The 15,522-nt window shown below is 36.6% G+C and overlaps 1 protein-coding gene and 1 long non-coding RNA gene across 2 annotated transcripts; both read left to right on the forward strand.

Annotated features, from left to right (window-relative positions):
• The first annotated feature begins 1,436 nt into the window (after nt 1–1,436).
• On the forward strand, nt 1,437–7,477 carry LOC128548506 (uncharacterized). The gene is made up of 4 exons (XR_008367123.1): nt 1,437–1,578; nt 4,050–4,167; nt 4,702–4,818; nt 7,105–7,477. It is a non-coding gene; the product is annotated as an uncharacterized LOC128548506 (long non-coding RNA).
• Nucleotides 7,478–7,679: 202 nt separating this feature from the next.
• On the forward strand, nt 7,680–11,117 carry LOC123564073 (uncharacterized). The gene is made up of 4 exons (XM_053526094.1): nt 7,680–7,907; nt 8,227–8,529; nt 8,778–8,995; nt 9,779–11,117. Exons 1-4 carry the CDS (start codon nt 7,680–7,682, stop codon nt 9,849–9,851), a joined length of 822 nt encoding a protein of 273 aa, XP_053382069.1. The 3' UTR covers nt 9,852–11,117.
• The last annotated feature ends 4,405 nt before the right edge of the window (nt 11,118–15,522 follow it).

Here is a 15,522-nt window from a genome sequence, read left to right on the forward strand (position 1 = left end):
TTTGGGGTCGCTCCGTCAAAGGTCAAGGTCACAGGGGCCTGAACATTGAAAACCATTTCCGATCAATAACTAGAGAACCACTTGACCCAGAATGTTGAAACTTCATAGGATGATTGGTCATAAAGAGTAGATGACCCCTATTGATTTTGGGGTCACTCCATCAAAGGTCAAGGTCACAGGGACCTGAACATGGAAAACCATTTCCTATCAATAACTAGAGAACCACTTGACCCAGAATGTTGAAACTTCATAGGATGATTGGACATGCAGAGTAGATGACCCCTATTTATTTAGAAGTCACTTGATCAAAGGTCAAGGTCACAGAAGCCTCAACAGTGACTTGAGAACCACTAGGCCAAGAGTGTTGAAATTTAGTGGGATGATTGGACATGCCAAATAGATGATCCCTATTGCAGCCAACGATCAGTGTCTCTTTGACTTTCGCTCCTGACCCCTATTGACTTCTTGCCTATAGGACTTTGCATTGGGGGAGACATGCGCTTTTTTACAAAAGCATTTTCTAGTTTTCCTAGTTTTCAGGGGAGATAATTCATGAAAACCCAAAATTATCAGGGGAGGTAATGTAAAGGAAATTTTTGAGAACTTCTGTCACTATATAACTTGTCAATATGCACCTTACTTCTATCGTTTGACATTTTTAAAGCTTACATTATCAAGTTGTATGTACGCTTTTGGTGAAATTGAGGCCTATTACACCATGTTATCCTTAATGAAACTTCACACAAGTGATCAGTAACAACAGTTTAGTTGTGCATGGGGCATGTTAGGTTCTTTCAGAAGAAAAAAATGCAGAGTTATGGGACTTTGTTTTTTGTTACTTTACTATATATATAGACACCATCTTGTGTGCACCATCTCTCCTCATCACCTTGACACAATTTAATGAAACTTCACACAAGTGATCAGTAACAACAGTAGTTGTGCATGGGGCATGTTAGGTTCTTTCAGAAAATTTTTTGCAGAGTTATAGGACTTTGTTTTTTGTTACTTTACTATATACATAGGCACAATCTTGTGCGCACCATCTTTCCTCATCCCCTTGACACAATTTAATGAAACTTCACACAAGTGATCAGTAACAACAGTAGTTGTGCATGGGGATATTCATCACCTTCAGTGATAGCTCTAGTTGGTTTCTGAGATTCAATATAGTTGTGGGCCAGCACAGTGATTAAATAGTTCCTTACAAATAATACTGAATTATAATAATTGATATATATTTTTTTTACAATAAGAAGTCATTCTCATCAAATAGATGAACTACAGTTTATGATCTTTTGATTTAATATAAACTGATAGTTGTACATACAAAGTAATCATTTGATAGACTTGTGGTAATAATAAATTAACAGAAATGATCTTTTTCTGTTGGAAATGATATGGGTTCTTTTTATCTCATTTTCAGTTAGCAAGCAGATGCCAGGATTTGATACCTCGAGCCATTCCGTGTTTGACAAATGTTGCTAAGCAACATAAATCTGACGTTTTGGACAAAAAGGAACAGGAAATACTTCTTACTAGAGCTCAGGAACTCATTAACATGTTAAAACTTCCAAAGTAAGTTAAATTTTTCAAATCTATTATTCTACATTGATTTTAGAGACAGTTCTCTTATTTTTAGCTTGACTATACGAAGTATATGGAAAGCTATCCTACTCGCCCGGCATTGGCATCGGCATCCTTCCATGTCTACACCTCAATCTGTTTTTCACTTTTTAGCTCACCTGAGCACAAAGTGCTCAAGGTGAGCTTTTGTGATCCTCCTTTGTCCGTCGTCCGTCCGTCGTCAACAATTTGACTGTTAACACTAGAGGTCACAATTTTGGCCCAATCTTAATGAAACTTGGTCAGAATGTTAATCTTGATGATCTTTAGGTCAGTAGGTCAGTTGAGCGATACAGGGCCTTCATGGCCCTCTTGTTTTATTCAAACTTCAAATAGTTGCTCCACATTATTAGCCACATGATATGACACAATGTCATGGTGCATTACTTTAATTTGCAGAAATTTTCCATGAATTATGTCCCTTTTACACTTATTTAATGTTTTGATACATTTCTCTATCTCTGTTATTACTAAATACATTTGACACCGACCTAAACTATTGTCCAATGTCTTCATTATACCCCCACAAAACGAAGTTTTGGGAGGGGTATATAGGAGTGAGCTTGGCGGTCGGTCAGTTGGTCAGTCTGTTGGTTTTTGTGGTTTCTGGATGATAACTCATGAAAGCCTTGACTGATTTGAATAATTTTTGGTACACAGGTGTAACAACAGAAAATACAGGTCAAGTTCCAAATTGGGGTCAATAGGTCAAAGGTCCAAGTCACAGTGACCCTGAACAGTTAAACGGTTTCGGATGATAACTTGAGAATGCTTGGGCCTATGATCATATATTTTGGTACACAGGTGTAACATCATGAAATAAAGGTCAAGTTCGACTTTGGGGTCTGTAGGCAAAAGGTCAAGGTCACAGTGACTCGAAACAGTTAAATGGTTTCCGGATGATAACTTGAGAACACTTGGGCCTAGGATCATAATTTTTGGTACATAGATGTAACGTCATGAAATACAGGTCAAATTTGACTCTGAGGTCTGTAAAGGTCAAGGTCACAGTGACTCGGAACAGTTAAACAGTTTCAAGATGATAACTTGAGAACGCTTGGGTCTAGGATCTTAAATTTTTGTACACAGGGGTAACATTATTAAATACAGGTCAAGTTCGACTTTGAGGTTAGTAGGTCAAAGGTCACAATAACACGAAACAGTTACACGGTTTCCGGATGATAACTTGAGAATGTTTGGGCCTAGGATCATGAAAATTGATAGCGAGGTTGGTTATGACCTGCAGATGATCCCTAATGATTTTGAGGTCAGCAGGTCACAGGTCAAGGTCACAGTGACCCGGAACACTTAAACGGTTTTCGGACAACAACTTCACAACGCTTTGGACTAGGATCACGAAATTTAGTAGGAAGGTTGGTCATGACCAGCAGTGGGCCCATAATTATTTTAGGTTTCAAAGGTCATTTAAATCTTTTCCAGACAATAACTTGAGAATACTTGGGCCGAGGATCATGAAACTTTATTGGGAGTTTGGTCATGACCAGCAGATGACCTCTATTAATTTTGAGGTCAAAGGTCAAGCAAGTTCAGCTTTGACGTTGGCTTAGTTCTGTAACACGGCCATATTGTGGGGGTATAATTTGTCACTCCTGTGACAACTCTAGTATTGAACTTGCTTTTTTGTGGACTGGATACCATACGTACGAACAATCCTGATTATCTAGGTACTGTAACTGCACCAGACACATCCAGAAATCTTTGCTTGACATAACCATTCACCACGTGAGGATATTAAAACTGTTATTCTAACAGGATCTGATTCATTTTCCTGTTAAACAAAGAAGGCAGAAAATGGTGAATTATTATACAACATGTTCTGATGTCATAATTATTACGTCATGGCGTCAAATGGCATAGCGGCGTGCTGGAAAAGAAACCAATTGAAAAGGGGCAAATATTTAATGAATGTCATCAAGGATGTACTTAAAATCCTTGGTAAGGTGTTAGAATCGAAATAATATATCTCATTTAGTGATTTTCTCTTGAATAAATCATTGTCGTTCAGATGCATATTATTATATCACTCGGGCTGTGCCCTTGTGATATAATTCCTTTGCATCTGAACTCCAAACAGTGAATTTATTCAACGATAAATCACTGGATGAGGTATACTATTTCTTAAGCCAACTTGAAAACTGACAAATAACAAACCACTTGTTCTTAAAGAACTTCGAAATCAGTTGGATCCAGTTACAGAAATTATTTTTCAAAAATCCTTAATTTGAAACATATTACTCAAAGCGTGGACATTAAGCAAATATTGATCCCCTTTTAAAAATAGGAATTGAGGAAATCCTGCAAATTACCATCCTGTTTTCCTTGCTTTTATTTCGTGAAAATTTTCAGAACACATTGTAGCATTGAAAAACTCAATTCTCTAAATATGATATTCTTTATGACAGCATGGCTTCAGGGAACATTACTCTTGTAAGATCCTGGGCTACTACAACTTGTTGATGACATGGAAAGAAACCTCAGAGATAGCCACAAACTTACTTAATTCTCACAGATTTTAGCAAGGTATTTGATAGTTTTTCACCTAGAAATATTGTATAACTTGCAAGGATATGGCATCAGAAATACTTCTTTATTGTGGATTGTATCTTTTCTGATAGGTCATACACAGTCAGTTATTCTAGGTAACTATCATCTCAAGTAGCAGATACATCATGAGTGCCACAGAGGTCTGTTCTTAGGCCTTTCTATTTTTATTGATATATAAATGACCTCCCAGAAACAGTTCAAATCCCAGTGGTTTGTTTCTTTGTAAGCGACACTGCAGTTTATCTTGCTATTAGCAGGACTCGCAATCCGGAGATGTGCTTGGGTTGCTACATGTTTTCTTTATACCCATGCTAAATAAGAAAACTTTTCCTTCTATTATTCACAATGAATGGACTCCATAACCCAAAGGAAGTATGCCAAGTAGAACACTGGTACATGTGCTCATGTTACCATAAAAGTTTTGAGTTTGATATTTAACTTCTTAATGCGGATCTGAAACTTCTCTGGCTTTACAAAATACTGTGAAAAATGTCTCTTTTTGTTTTGTAGGGAAATTAATGTGTGAAGAAAACAGAAAGGCTGCAGACCATGTTCAGATTTAATGACATGCAGTTCTTTGTTCTACAGTCATGGTGTGTTTATGGGTGTTTTGGAAACATTTAATAAGTAAGTAGATCATAAAATTTTGTATTTAGAGTCTTTTTTAGCTCACCTGTAATGTAGTGACAAGGTGAGCTTTTGTGATCACCGTTTGTCCGTCGTGTGTCAACAGTTTCTAAAAAAATCTTCTTCTTCAAAACCACCAGGCAGATTTACACCAAACTGCACAGGAATATTCCTTGGGTAGCCCCCTTTCAAATTGCCCAAAGAATTGAAATCCATGCAGAATTTTGGTTGCCATGGCAACTGAAAGGAAACTCTTTAAAAATCTTCTTGTCAGAAACTGTTAGTGGATTTCAAAAATATTTTGTAGAAATGATCTCTAGGTGACCCTCTACCAAAATTGCCTAAGCCATTCTGTTTGGGTAAAAAACATGGCCACCAAGGGGCGGGGCTTACTTTCCCTATATGGCTATATTATAAATTTCAAAATCATTCTTCACTGGGCAGATTTACACTAAACTTCACAGAAATGATCCTTGGGTGGCCTCTATCAAAATTGCCCAAATAATTGAAATCCATGCAGAACTCTGGTTGCAATGGCAACTGAAAGGAAAAACTTTAAAAATCTTCTTGTCCAAAACCACAGTAGCTAGGGCTTCAATATTTGGTATGTGGCATTATCTAATGGTCCTCTAATAAATTAATTCAAATTATCCCCATAGGGTCAAATATGGCCCCGCCCTGGGGTCATATGGTTTGCATAGACTTATATAGGAAAAACTTTGAAAATCTTCTTGTCAAAAACCACAGTGCTTAGGGCTTTGATGTTTTATATGTAACTTCATCTAGTGGTCCTCTACTTACATTATTCAAATTATCCCCCTAGGGTTTAATATGGCCCCGCCCTGGGGGTCACATGGTTTATATAGACTTATATAGGAAAAAACTTTGAAAATCTTCTTGTCCAAAACCACAGGGCCTAGGGCTTTGATATTTGGTATGTAGCATTATAAAATAGTCCTCTACAAAGTTTGTTCAAATTATTCCCCTAGGGTCAAATGTTGGTCCGCCCAGGCCCAGGTCACATGGTTTATATAGACTTGCATAGGAAAAAACTTGAAAAATCTTCTTGTCTGAAACTACAAGACCTAAGCCTTTGATATTTTTTATGTAGCATTGCTTTATGGTCCTCTACCAAGATTTTTCAAATCATATCCCTGGGTTGAAAAGAGACCCCACCCAGAGTGTCCCAAGTTTTACATAGACTTATTTAGGGAAAAAAAATCTTCTTGTCTTGATATCTGGTATGTATCATTGTCTAGTTGATTTCTAATAAGATTTGCCCCTGGGGTGAAAAGAGGCCCTGCCCCGGGGGTCACTTGTTATATGAGTTATATAGGAAAAAATACTTCGAAAATTATCAGATCATATTTCCTAGACTGTTTAATTATAATTGCCTGATGATCCCAAGTGATTAGGGGTCACTTGACTGTGACCTTGACCTACTGACCTATTTTCTTGTTTTTAGCTCACCTGTCACAAAGTGACAAGGTGAGCTATTGTGACCGCTTGATGTCCGTCGTCCGTCAACAATTTGTAAAAAAATCTTCTTCTTGAAAACCACTGGGCAGAATTACACCAAACTTCACAGGAATGATCCTTGGGTGGCCCCCTTTCAAAATTTTTCAAAGAATTGAATTCCATGGAGAACTCTGGTTGCCATGGCAACTGAAAGGAAAAACTTTAAAAATCTTCTTCTCAAAAACCAGAAGCCCTAGAGCTTAGATATTTGGTGTGAAGCATTGCCTAGTGGACCTCTACCAAATTTGTTCAAATCATGACCCCTGGGTCAAAATTTACCCCGCCCCAGGGGTCATTTGATTTCACATAGGAAAATCTTAAAACATCTTCTCAAAAAGCAGAAGCCCTAGAGCCTAGATATTTGACATGTAGCATTGCGTAGTGGACCTCTACAAAATTTGTTCAAATCTTGACCCCCCAGAGTCAAATTGACCCAGCCCCAGTGTTACTTGATTGTGCATAGGGAAATCTTCATAAATTTGCTAAAAATAAACCAGGCCTAGATCTTAAAGCTTTAGCTAAGAAATTTGTTCAAGCAAGCAACTCTACTCAGGTGAGCGATATAGGGCCATCATGGCCCTCTTGTTTAAGATACAGCCTTGAAATTTAGACGACATGTACAGTTTTGCACACCGATCTTAAAACTGACTTTAAGTGACCATAAATGTGACCTGCTGACCTACTTTCTTGTTTTTTAAGATACAACATTGAAATTTGGATGACATGTACAGTTTTGCACACTGATCTTAAAACTGATTTACATTACAGTGACCATCAAAGAAAGTGACTAATGCAGAGGTTTTGTTCACTACATTTGTGGCCGAGCATGAGCTGTCATTTAATACTGTGGACCATTTCACTCGCTTAGTACCGCTGATGTTCCCCGATTCAAGCATTGCCAAGAAATTCGCTTGTGGAAGACAGAAAACTGCCAATATTATCAACCACTGTGTTGCTCCAGAAATTGAATGTGATTGATTTGTGTAAATGTGAATAGTTCAGTGTTCTCATTGATGAGAGTTATGACGAGGGATCAGATAAATGTGTCGCAATTCTGGTTAGAGTTCATGATTCGGTAGTGAGGTGTGTTGTCACCAGAACCGTGATGTCACGGGATCTAACGTCGTTGGCTGTCTGCAGACTGTGCTAGTGTAAGTATACTACAAGCATGCAATTGTTTTGATGGAGACAGAAATTTTTAAACATCTTTGTTTGTTTTATTTTTAAGAATGTTTATTAACTATATAATTTTATTAATGCATTTCTCGTAATAATGTAAACTGGTAATAATGTAAATGTATCTGTATGTTTTGCTTGTCTATTTTCAGAGACCGGGACATTCCATGGGAGAATCTAAAAGGATATATGAGCACAACGCCAATGTTATGGTTGAGCAGCATAACTCTGTCCGGTCAAGGGTTCGTGAACAGCAACTAAACGTGTACGATCTGGGCTGTGTCTGTCACATAGCAAATACATGTGTTCAACATGCTCTGAGGAAGCTGACAACTGGGGTTGAAGACCTACTCATCGACAACTTTTACTACTTCCTTCACAGGTATAAAAAAGGAGTAACATAATGTTTTTAAAAAACACAACTTTACATTACTGTAACTTTACATTACTGTCCCTGATCAAGATAAGATAAGATGAGATTTATTTTGAGTTGGCAAGATGGCAACATATAAACATAAGCTCTTATGAGCTTTTACAACTGACTATGAATAACAAAGGTAAACATAAGCAAAATAAAAAGTAGAAAGAGCTTTTAGAGATGATAAATGCATGAATTGTTATCATTGAGTCTTAAGTGGACTGTTACACTTGGCGTCATAGGCCTTTTTTTTTTTTTTTTGTTAAATCGGATGTATTTCCTCTATACTGTTTCAGTTTCAAGACAAAGGAAGAAAGGAAGAGTGCCAGGGGTTTGTTGATTTTGTAGAGCTGGAAGATCCTGGAAAGCTCCTGAAACACTGTCCAACTAGATGGTTATCCCTTCACAAGTGTGTAAAACGATCACTGGTGCACTGGCCAGCACTGAAATCTTACTTTGACAGCCAGCCAGAAGTTGAGAAAAAAGGGTCTCGTGTACAACGATGTGCCTCCAAACTTCATGATGAAGTCCTCTACATGACCTACCTCTTCCTAGATTACATCCTAGAACCAATTATTGGCTTCAACATGACCTTCCAGGTAAGCAGTTACAAAGTAAACAATAAATAATTTTTTCGAACAAAAGCTTAAAACATAGCATTTGATATGTATTAATTTTAGTCCAAGTGGGTTAATACAACTTACTAAATGGCTTGCTGAAACATGAAGCCTAAAATGTTGCTTTATTTCCATCATAACTTTATTAACAAACAGAAGTTCACTATAATAAGATCTAGATTATTCTGCATAATGCTGACTGTTTTGTTTAGTGCTTTTTGTTATTGTAGGCAAATGATGCAATGGCGGGCTATCTGCATCCAGAGATGAAGCGTTTCTTCAAAACCATGCTCAGCAGGTTTGTCAAGATAAGGGTCATTACCAGTGCTACCAATGTTACTAAGGTGGACTTCAAGAATCCTGACAACCTGGCTGTTGGTATGAGTGTTAGAGAGTACCTTAGCTCCAACGCTGACATTGACTCCAAAGCTGTTGAAACCTTCTTTAAGTAAGTGATTAAAACAAAGGATAAATGAAGCAATATTATTATATTTTTACTTCTTTGGTAATAATTGATGGAGATAAATATCCAAATGAAATACAACTTCAGCACTGATTGCACATTTTCAGGAATGACATTATGTGAAGTATAATTATTGATACATTATTTTTACATTTGCATAATTGTATTTTTTTAACGTCTTTGGTAATATTTGATGCTGACAAATATGCAATTGAAATATACTCAGCGTCACTGAAAAGTTACCACCCTAATAGCCCTTATATTTTAAAAATCGCATTGAACTGTGTTAAATGCATAACACGACTACATCTTTGACGCAGCTGAGACGTCACTGGTGTAAAGATTTGTCAAATTCAATTAACTCCATTTTAGGCACGGGCAGCACATGCAAAATGACTTTTCCAGCAATGTCGACATGTACGACTTTTCTATCGCAAATCATCCATCGCACTTGAAAGTTAGTCGATAGACTAAAAGGAATACGTTAAAAAACTAGAATATTCTTGCTAAGAATGCCATGTTTAAGGCACGGTCAACGCCATCAGGCCATTGGCATGGTTGACGCCAAACTTTCATGTCGGGAAATTGCATGTCGTATGTGCTGTTCTCACCTGACAGACATGAAATAGGCTAGGAGACATGATCAGACAGGGTCTATGAGTAATAGAGCGTGCACAGGCCATGAAAAAGTGACGTCGATATTGTATGAAATAGAGGTATATATTAGGTGGTAACTTTTCAATGACGCTGAGTATATATTATCTTCAGTACTGTGTCAGGATTTGATGGTGGCCAGCACGAGGCGTTACCAACGGTTAGAGAGGTAGTGTGCACCACCTGACCATGGCTAATCTTTACCTTGGAAACTAGCACTTAATTGTTTCCCTATCTATTTTCGTGTGTGTATTTTTTTGTAGTTTTTCTGTATACTTTTCACTGTATATACATTATATACTTAAGCATGGTGACGTACTACTTACACCTAGATCCAACACACACCACAAACATTCTGTCTACAAATATAACTAAATTTACACTGCTTTTCGTAAAGCTTTATCACATGTACGCAGGTATGTATATGATATACAGAATATCGCAAGTATTTCAATACTTTAGTCCAAATAATTTGACGTGAAAAAGTTGTCATTTGACATTCAACTTTCAGTATTCTGACATTTTACATTTTTACTATCAAAGCCTTTTTCAAGGGACTATAACTACACACTGAAGGAAATGAGAGAAGGGGGTTTGGTCTGCAGGGGATTATGTCTTTTTGCCCTACGTAAAGTGCGCATGCGTGAAAATTGTTTCCTGTTGCTAAGCAAATAGCTCTGTGTAAGAAGGTCTATTGTGCCAACAGAGAATATGTTTAAGAGTGCTAAGAGAGCATGTGTTACATACGATAAACAGTGCAGGTGAGATGAGGCTGTAGTGTAATGGATGTGAAATGGACAGATTGTGAAAGGGTTTCAGTGATATTATTGATATGTATCATTAAATGATGTTATTTATGGTTGTCATATATGTAGGTATGTTGTGATTAGAAAGTTATTGCTATAATATAGTATACTATAGAGGATATTTGTTTGTTTTGAGTGAATATGGAATATATTTCACTGAAAAGTGAGAAAATTTCAAATATTTTCACAAGCGCGTAGCGCGAGTGAAAATGTGAACATTTTCTCACTTCGAGGTGAGATATATTCCATATTCACGAAAAACAAACAAATTTTCTTTTTATTTTATGCTCAGTCATGTTGAGATGTGCATTTTGCAACAATTTTTAATCTTGGCGTGGGAAACAGACGCGCGTAAATAGACATGACGTCAGACGTGTTGTGACTAGGGCTGTCATCGATAGAAACGATATCGATGTATCAACGATATTTTTTGGTCGATCGATTATCGATTCCCATTTTCAAAAATCGATATTTTACAGAGAGAAAAAACAACTGTCTAGATAAACACTCAGCCCCTTTAAAACAACTTTTTCTGCCTGCAAAAATGTGCCGTAAGTAACGGAAGTTGTCAAAAAAGGTCATGTCTAAACTTATACCGTAGCAGTCTTTTCCCACTAGCCGGCACTACCTATATGGGTAGAAGTAAAAAGGGCTCAACTTAAGAATCTATTTGCAAAAAGTTACTTTGTCCTGTTGTTTGTGCATGTGAAAACATAGTGTATATATACTGTTTCTACGTCAATCTCGGCTTTTTACTTGTTCGCGTATACTGATCACTCAGTAAAAGGTACAGAATTTAGCTAGTGCCCGTAACAATAACAATCAAAGATGGCCGAAAAGGAAGCCGTCGCCGGCTTAATAGTGGAAAAAGAGTCAAAAGACGGAAAGAAAAGCTTTGTTTGGGTTCGTAGAAACACAGGGTGTTGCTTAAACATGCCTTTCAGTACAACAAACAAACAGTCAAACACTACAAATTTGAGGCCCATCGAAAACTTGGGCAGAAGTTAAAAAAAAAAAAAAAACAACAAAAAACACGCGGTGCCAGTACTGAATGTAAGTGCAAGGTGAAAATTAGACAGGCTAAAAATAAATAAAAACATTGTAAATAAATAAATTAATTAATTTAATAAATGAATAGATATCTGTGGAAGAGAAATGCAGAATTTTAGCCGTTTGAAACCCAAATCCAGTGCCTGGTATTATAGTTTACTAGGTTGTAAAGTAGATAGGATAAATGCAAAAGAGGAGTGAAGGCACAATGAAGATCTATAAAAGATTTCATTAATTTTCATTATTTATTTCATAGATACAAATACAACACAATGAAACAGTAATATAAAACGTAGGCAATAAAACTAAACATAACATTGACAAGAAGGTATATAGCATGCCCATGAACAAATAGGTTGTTAATCTAACTTAATAATCGATATATCGATGTATCGTCGATATTTGTCTTCCGATATATCGGTATTGTCAATATGCCAAAGACCCAATCAATGACAGCCCTAGTTGTGACGTTGTAAAGACGCACACAACATAAAGTTCCATTTTATTTTATTTTTTGCTGCATAATGTTATGAAATTCTCATTAAGTAAAATGATTTGAATCGAGAAATATACTATAAAGAACAAAGTGCGACTACAATTTTCATCCAGTTTTAAGCAAATAATTTAAAATTCATACACAATGTATGAGGGGGCGGAGCTATATCTCTCACAGTGTGAAAATATAGATTTCATATTTTCACAGTGTGAGTGATGAGATATGGAAATATTTAACTGATAGAATACAGTATTTCATTAGTTAGCATAAAATAAATGATGTTCTTGTTAAGAAGTGATAGCTATATGTATAATGTTTTGGTTAACATGATGAATTCCTAATATTAAAATTCCCAATGTTTCATTTTTCAAAAAGCTCCTTAAACCTTTCTTTGTTTCTAAACTATTTTGATGCATTTTCAGAGCTGTTCAAATACCCTATTTACTACTGTTAAAGATATGGTTGCTTAATTAAAACAAGAGCCCCGCCAAGCGGGGCAATATACGCCCGAAGGCTTACATCATAGGGTGGGAGCAAAATTTTAAGAACTTGACTGTTGTAGCCCCAAAGGACTGGAACAACAAAAGGAAAACATCAAAAAACAAATCTAAGTCCACAAAAAAATATTCAAAGTCTACAAAAAAAACCTTATCAGGTATAGGTATGTAAAAATACACCTTAAAATTGGAGGAACCATCTATGTTGTACCACAGAAAAGTGGTCTCGGTTTTTCCCTACGGCCAATAATAAAAAAGTTTCAAAATAAGCTATTTATAGTAACATGAAAGGGAAGTAATTCAAAACAAAATTATTGTAAGTACAAAAAAGAGATCTGCCAAATAAAAACAAGAGCACTGCAATGCAGAGCAATATACACAAAGCAGTCATATATGACCTTTGACCCTTAAGTGTGACCTTGACCTTGAAGCGAGTCATCCGGAACATGTGCTCTGCACATCGTTACAATGTGGTGAACATTTCTGACAGGTTTCTTTGAAATCCTTGCAGCAGTTCAAGAATTACAGAGCGGACACGAAACAAACTGATATAACATTTGACCCCTAAGTGTGACCTTGACCTTGAAGCAAGTGATCCGGAACATGCGCTCTGCACGTCGTCTTGGTGTGGTGAACATTTGTGTCAAGTTTCTTTGAAATCCTTCAAGGGGTTCAAGAGTTACAGAGCGGACACGAAACAAACTGATATAACTTTTGACCCCTAAGTGTGACCTTGACCTTGAAGCAAGTGATCTGGAACATGCGCTCTGCACGTCGTCTTGGTGTGTTGAACATTTGTGTCAAGTTTCTTTGAAATCCTTCAAGGGGTTCAAGAGTTACAGAGCGGACACGAAACAAACTGATATGACCTTTGACTCCTAAGTGTGACCTTGACCTTGAAGCGAGACATCCAAACATGCGCTCTGCACATCGTCTCGGTGTGGTGAACATTTGTGTAAAGTTTCCTTGAAATCCTTCAAGGGGTTCAAGAGTTACAGAGCGGACACGATTGCTAACGGACAGACGGACGGACGGACAGACGGACACCAGCGTCATAACATAATACGTCCCTTTGGGCGTATAAAAATGTAATGACACTACATAGATATGAATAGAAGATTTTTCAGTACTGCCTGGTCTTATTATTGATGCTTACAAACATGACTTGTAAACTTCCTTGTGGACACATTCTTCTTTTGGTGAAAGGAAACTATAACAGAATAAAATCTTTCATGGTTGCACAAAAAAAAGATAAAGTCATTGATGTTGTGGTTGTGATATTTTGTATGTATAAATGATATATATCCTGTTATGATTTGATTATTTTAATAAATACAATAAATATAAAACTGTTGTATTTGGTTATAAACACTATTTATCTGTAAACTAAGGTCACAAACCATCAAAGTAAGGTAAAAAACCATCAGTTTTATAGTGTGCACCGTCAAAAACTGTGCTGCGAAAAAACTCCCAATGAGAGTCCAAATCTCTCATTTGGAAATCATGAAAACCCCTCTTGAGGGTCAAAAAAAGTTGGGAAGCATAACTCTTACAGAAATAGTCCATGAATAAATAAATATGTCCTTTTTAAACTCAATCTTGACACACATTCATGAATTATGTCCCATTAGAATTCAGTTAATCTTGATACACATTCCCTCTATTCATGTTATTTCTAAATTAATTTGAATCAGACTTAAACTGTTGCCCAAGGTCGCCATCCACATTGGTGTTAATAATCACTCCTATGGCAGCTCCAGCTTCCTCCTATTTGTATATTCAGTGTCGGAACAGTCCAGCGTGCTGTCCTCTGTGACAGCTCGTCTTTAATTCAAGGGAGCTAACTCAGTTTAAAAAAAGAACACGAAAGTGCCCTTGTGTATGCTGAAATGTTCACTAATGCAGAAATGTTCACTGAATATTTACAAATCACAGTTTTATAGTTTGTATAGTAGTTGCAACTTGACCGTGATGGTTGACCTTAGGCTGATTATTCATATTGATTATTTCATTGTAGAAATAAGGGGTGCTTAGGGTTTATACTGTATATTTGTATATTTAAATTTATGAATGCAAAGAGATGAAGCGTTTTACGTACACTCCTTTTCAATAACAGGTTGTGCCTCATTATGTATTATAATACAAAGGTCAAGTTGCGTCCACTATATACGAGTATGAACATAACATCCACATATTTGTTATTGGTACAGGCTGAACAGCTCAATGCTTACCATAAATACAACAGTTTATTTCATACCAATGAGACTGGTATCCATACATTATATTTCTACAGGTCTATAGGTTTGTGTTGCATCTGCAAGTCTGTCAGTCAGTCTCATTATTGCTGAGTCAGCAAGTTTGCGGATCATGCATGGATTCTCAAGTAACTTGGGACAAATTTTTACCATTACAGAGGGACAAGTTTCAGGTATTTTTTCTTTTCAGTCTTAAGCTCTTTTATGCATGCATAGTTTGACTTTCAAATGATTATTAGGATTTAAGGTAGTCCTACATTGTAGCAACTTTTTCTATTTGCGAACATGTTATGAAAATTGTGATTTTTCCATAGCCTCCCATTATGAAATTTTCGTAAGGTACAACCTTTACAGATCAGTCTAGCAAAAAACCAAGCACACAACCGTGTCTTTTTTATTTGCTGAATTTTCTAAATATATTCTGAAGTTTTGAAAAATCAGGGTTTAATCAAATTCTACATTGTAGAAAAAAATTTGATCCAAACATGCTGAACTACCTTAACAAGATAATTTGTTGCAGGCAGGACCAGCTAGGATCAATGTACTGTTGGAAGTTTTGGACTTAGGGCTGTTTTAGCTCCACTGAACTTTATTCAGGGTGATCTATTAGTATAGGTGGATGGTTCGGCATCTGTTGTTCATTGTCTTCGTCCTTCACACTTCATCAACATTTTTACTGAAACATCTCCTCTGAAACTATTCGTCAGAATTATACCAAACTTGGTCAGTAGCATCCTGGCACAGACTTCTATCA

The sequence above is a fragment of the Mercenaria mercenaria genome, chromosome 2, assembly GCF_021730395.1.
Source record: "Mercenaria mercenaria strain notata chromosome 2, MADL_Memer_1, whole genome shotgun sequence".
In the NCBI taxonomy this organism is placed as follows: domain Eukaryota; kingdom Metazoa; phylum Mollusca; class Bivalvia; order Venerida; family Veneridae; genus Mercenaria; species Mercenaria mercenaria.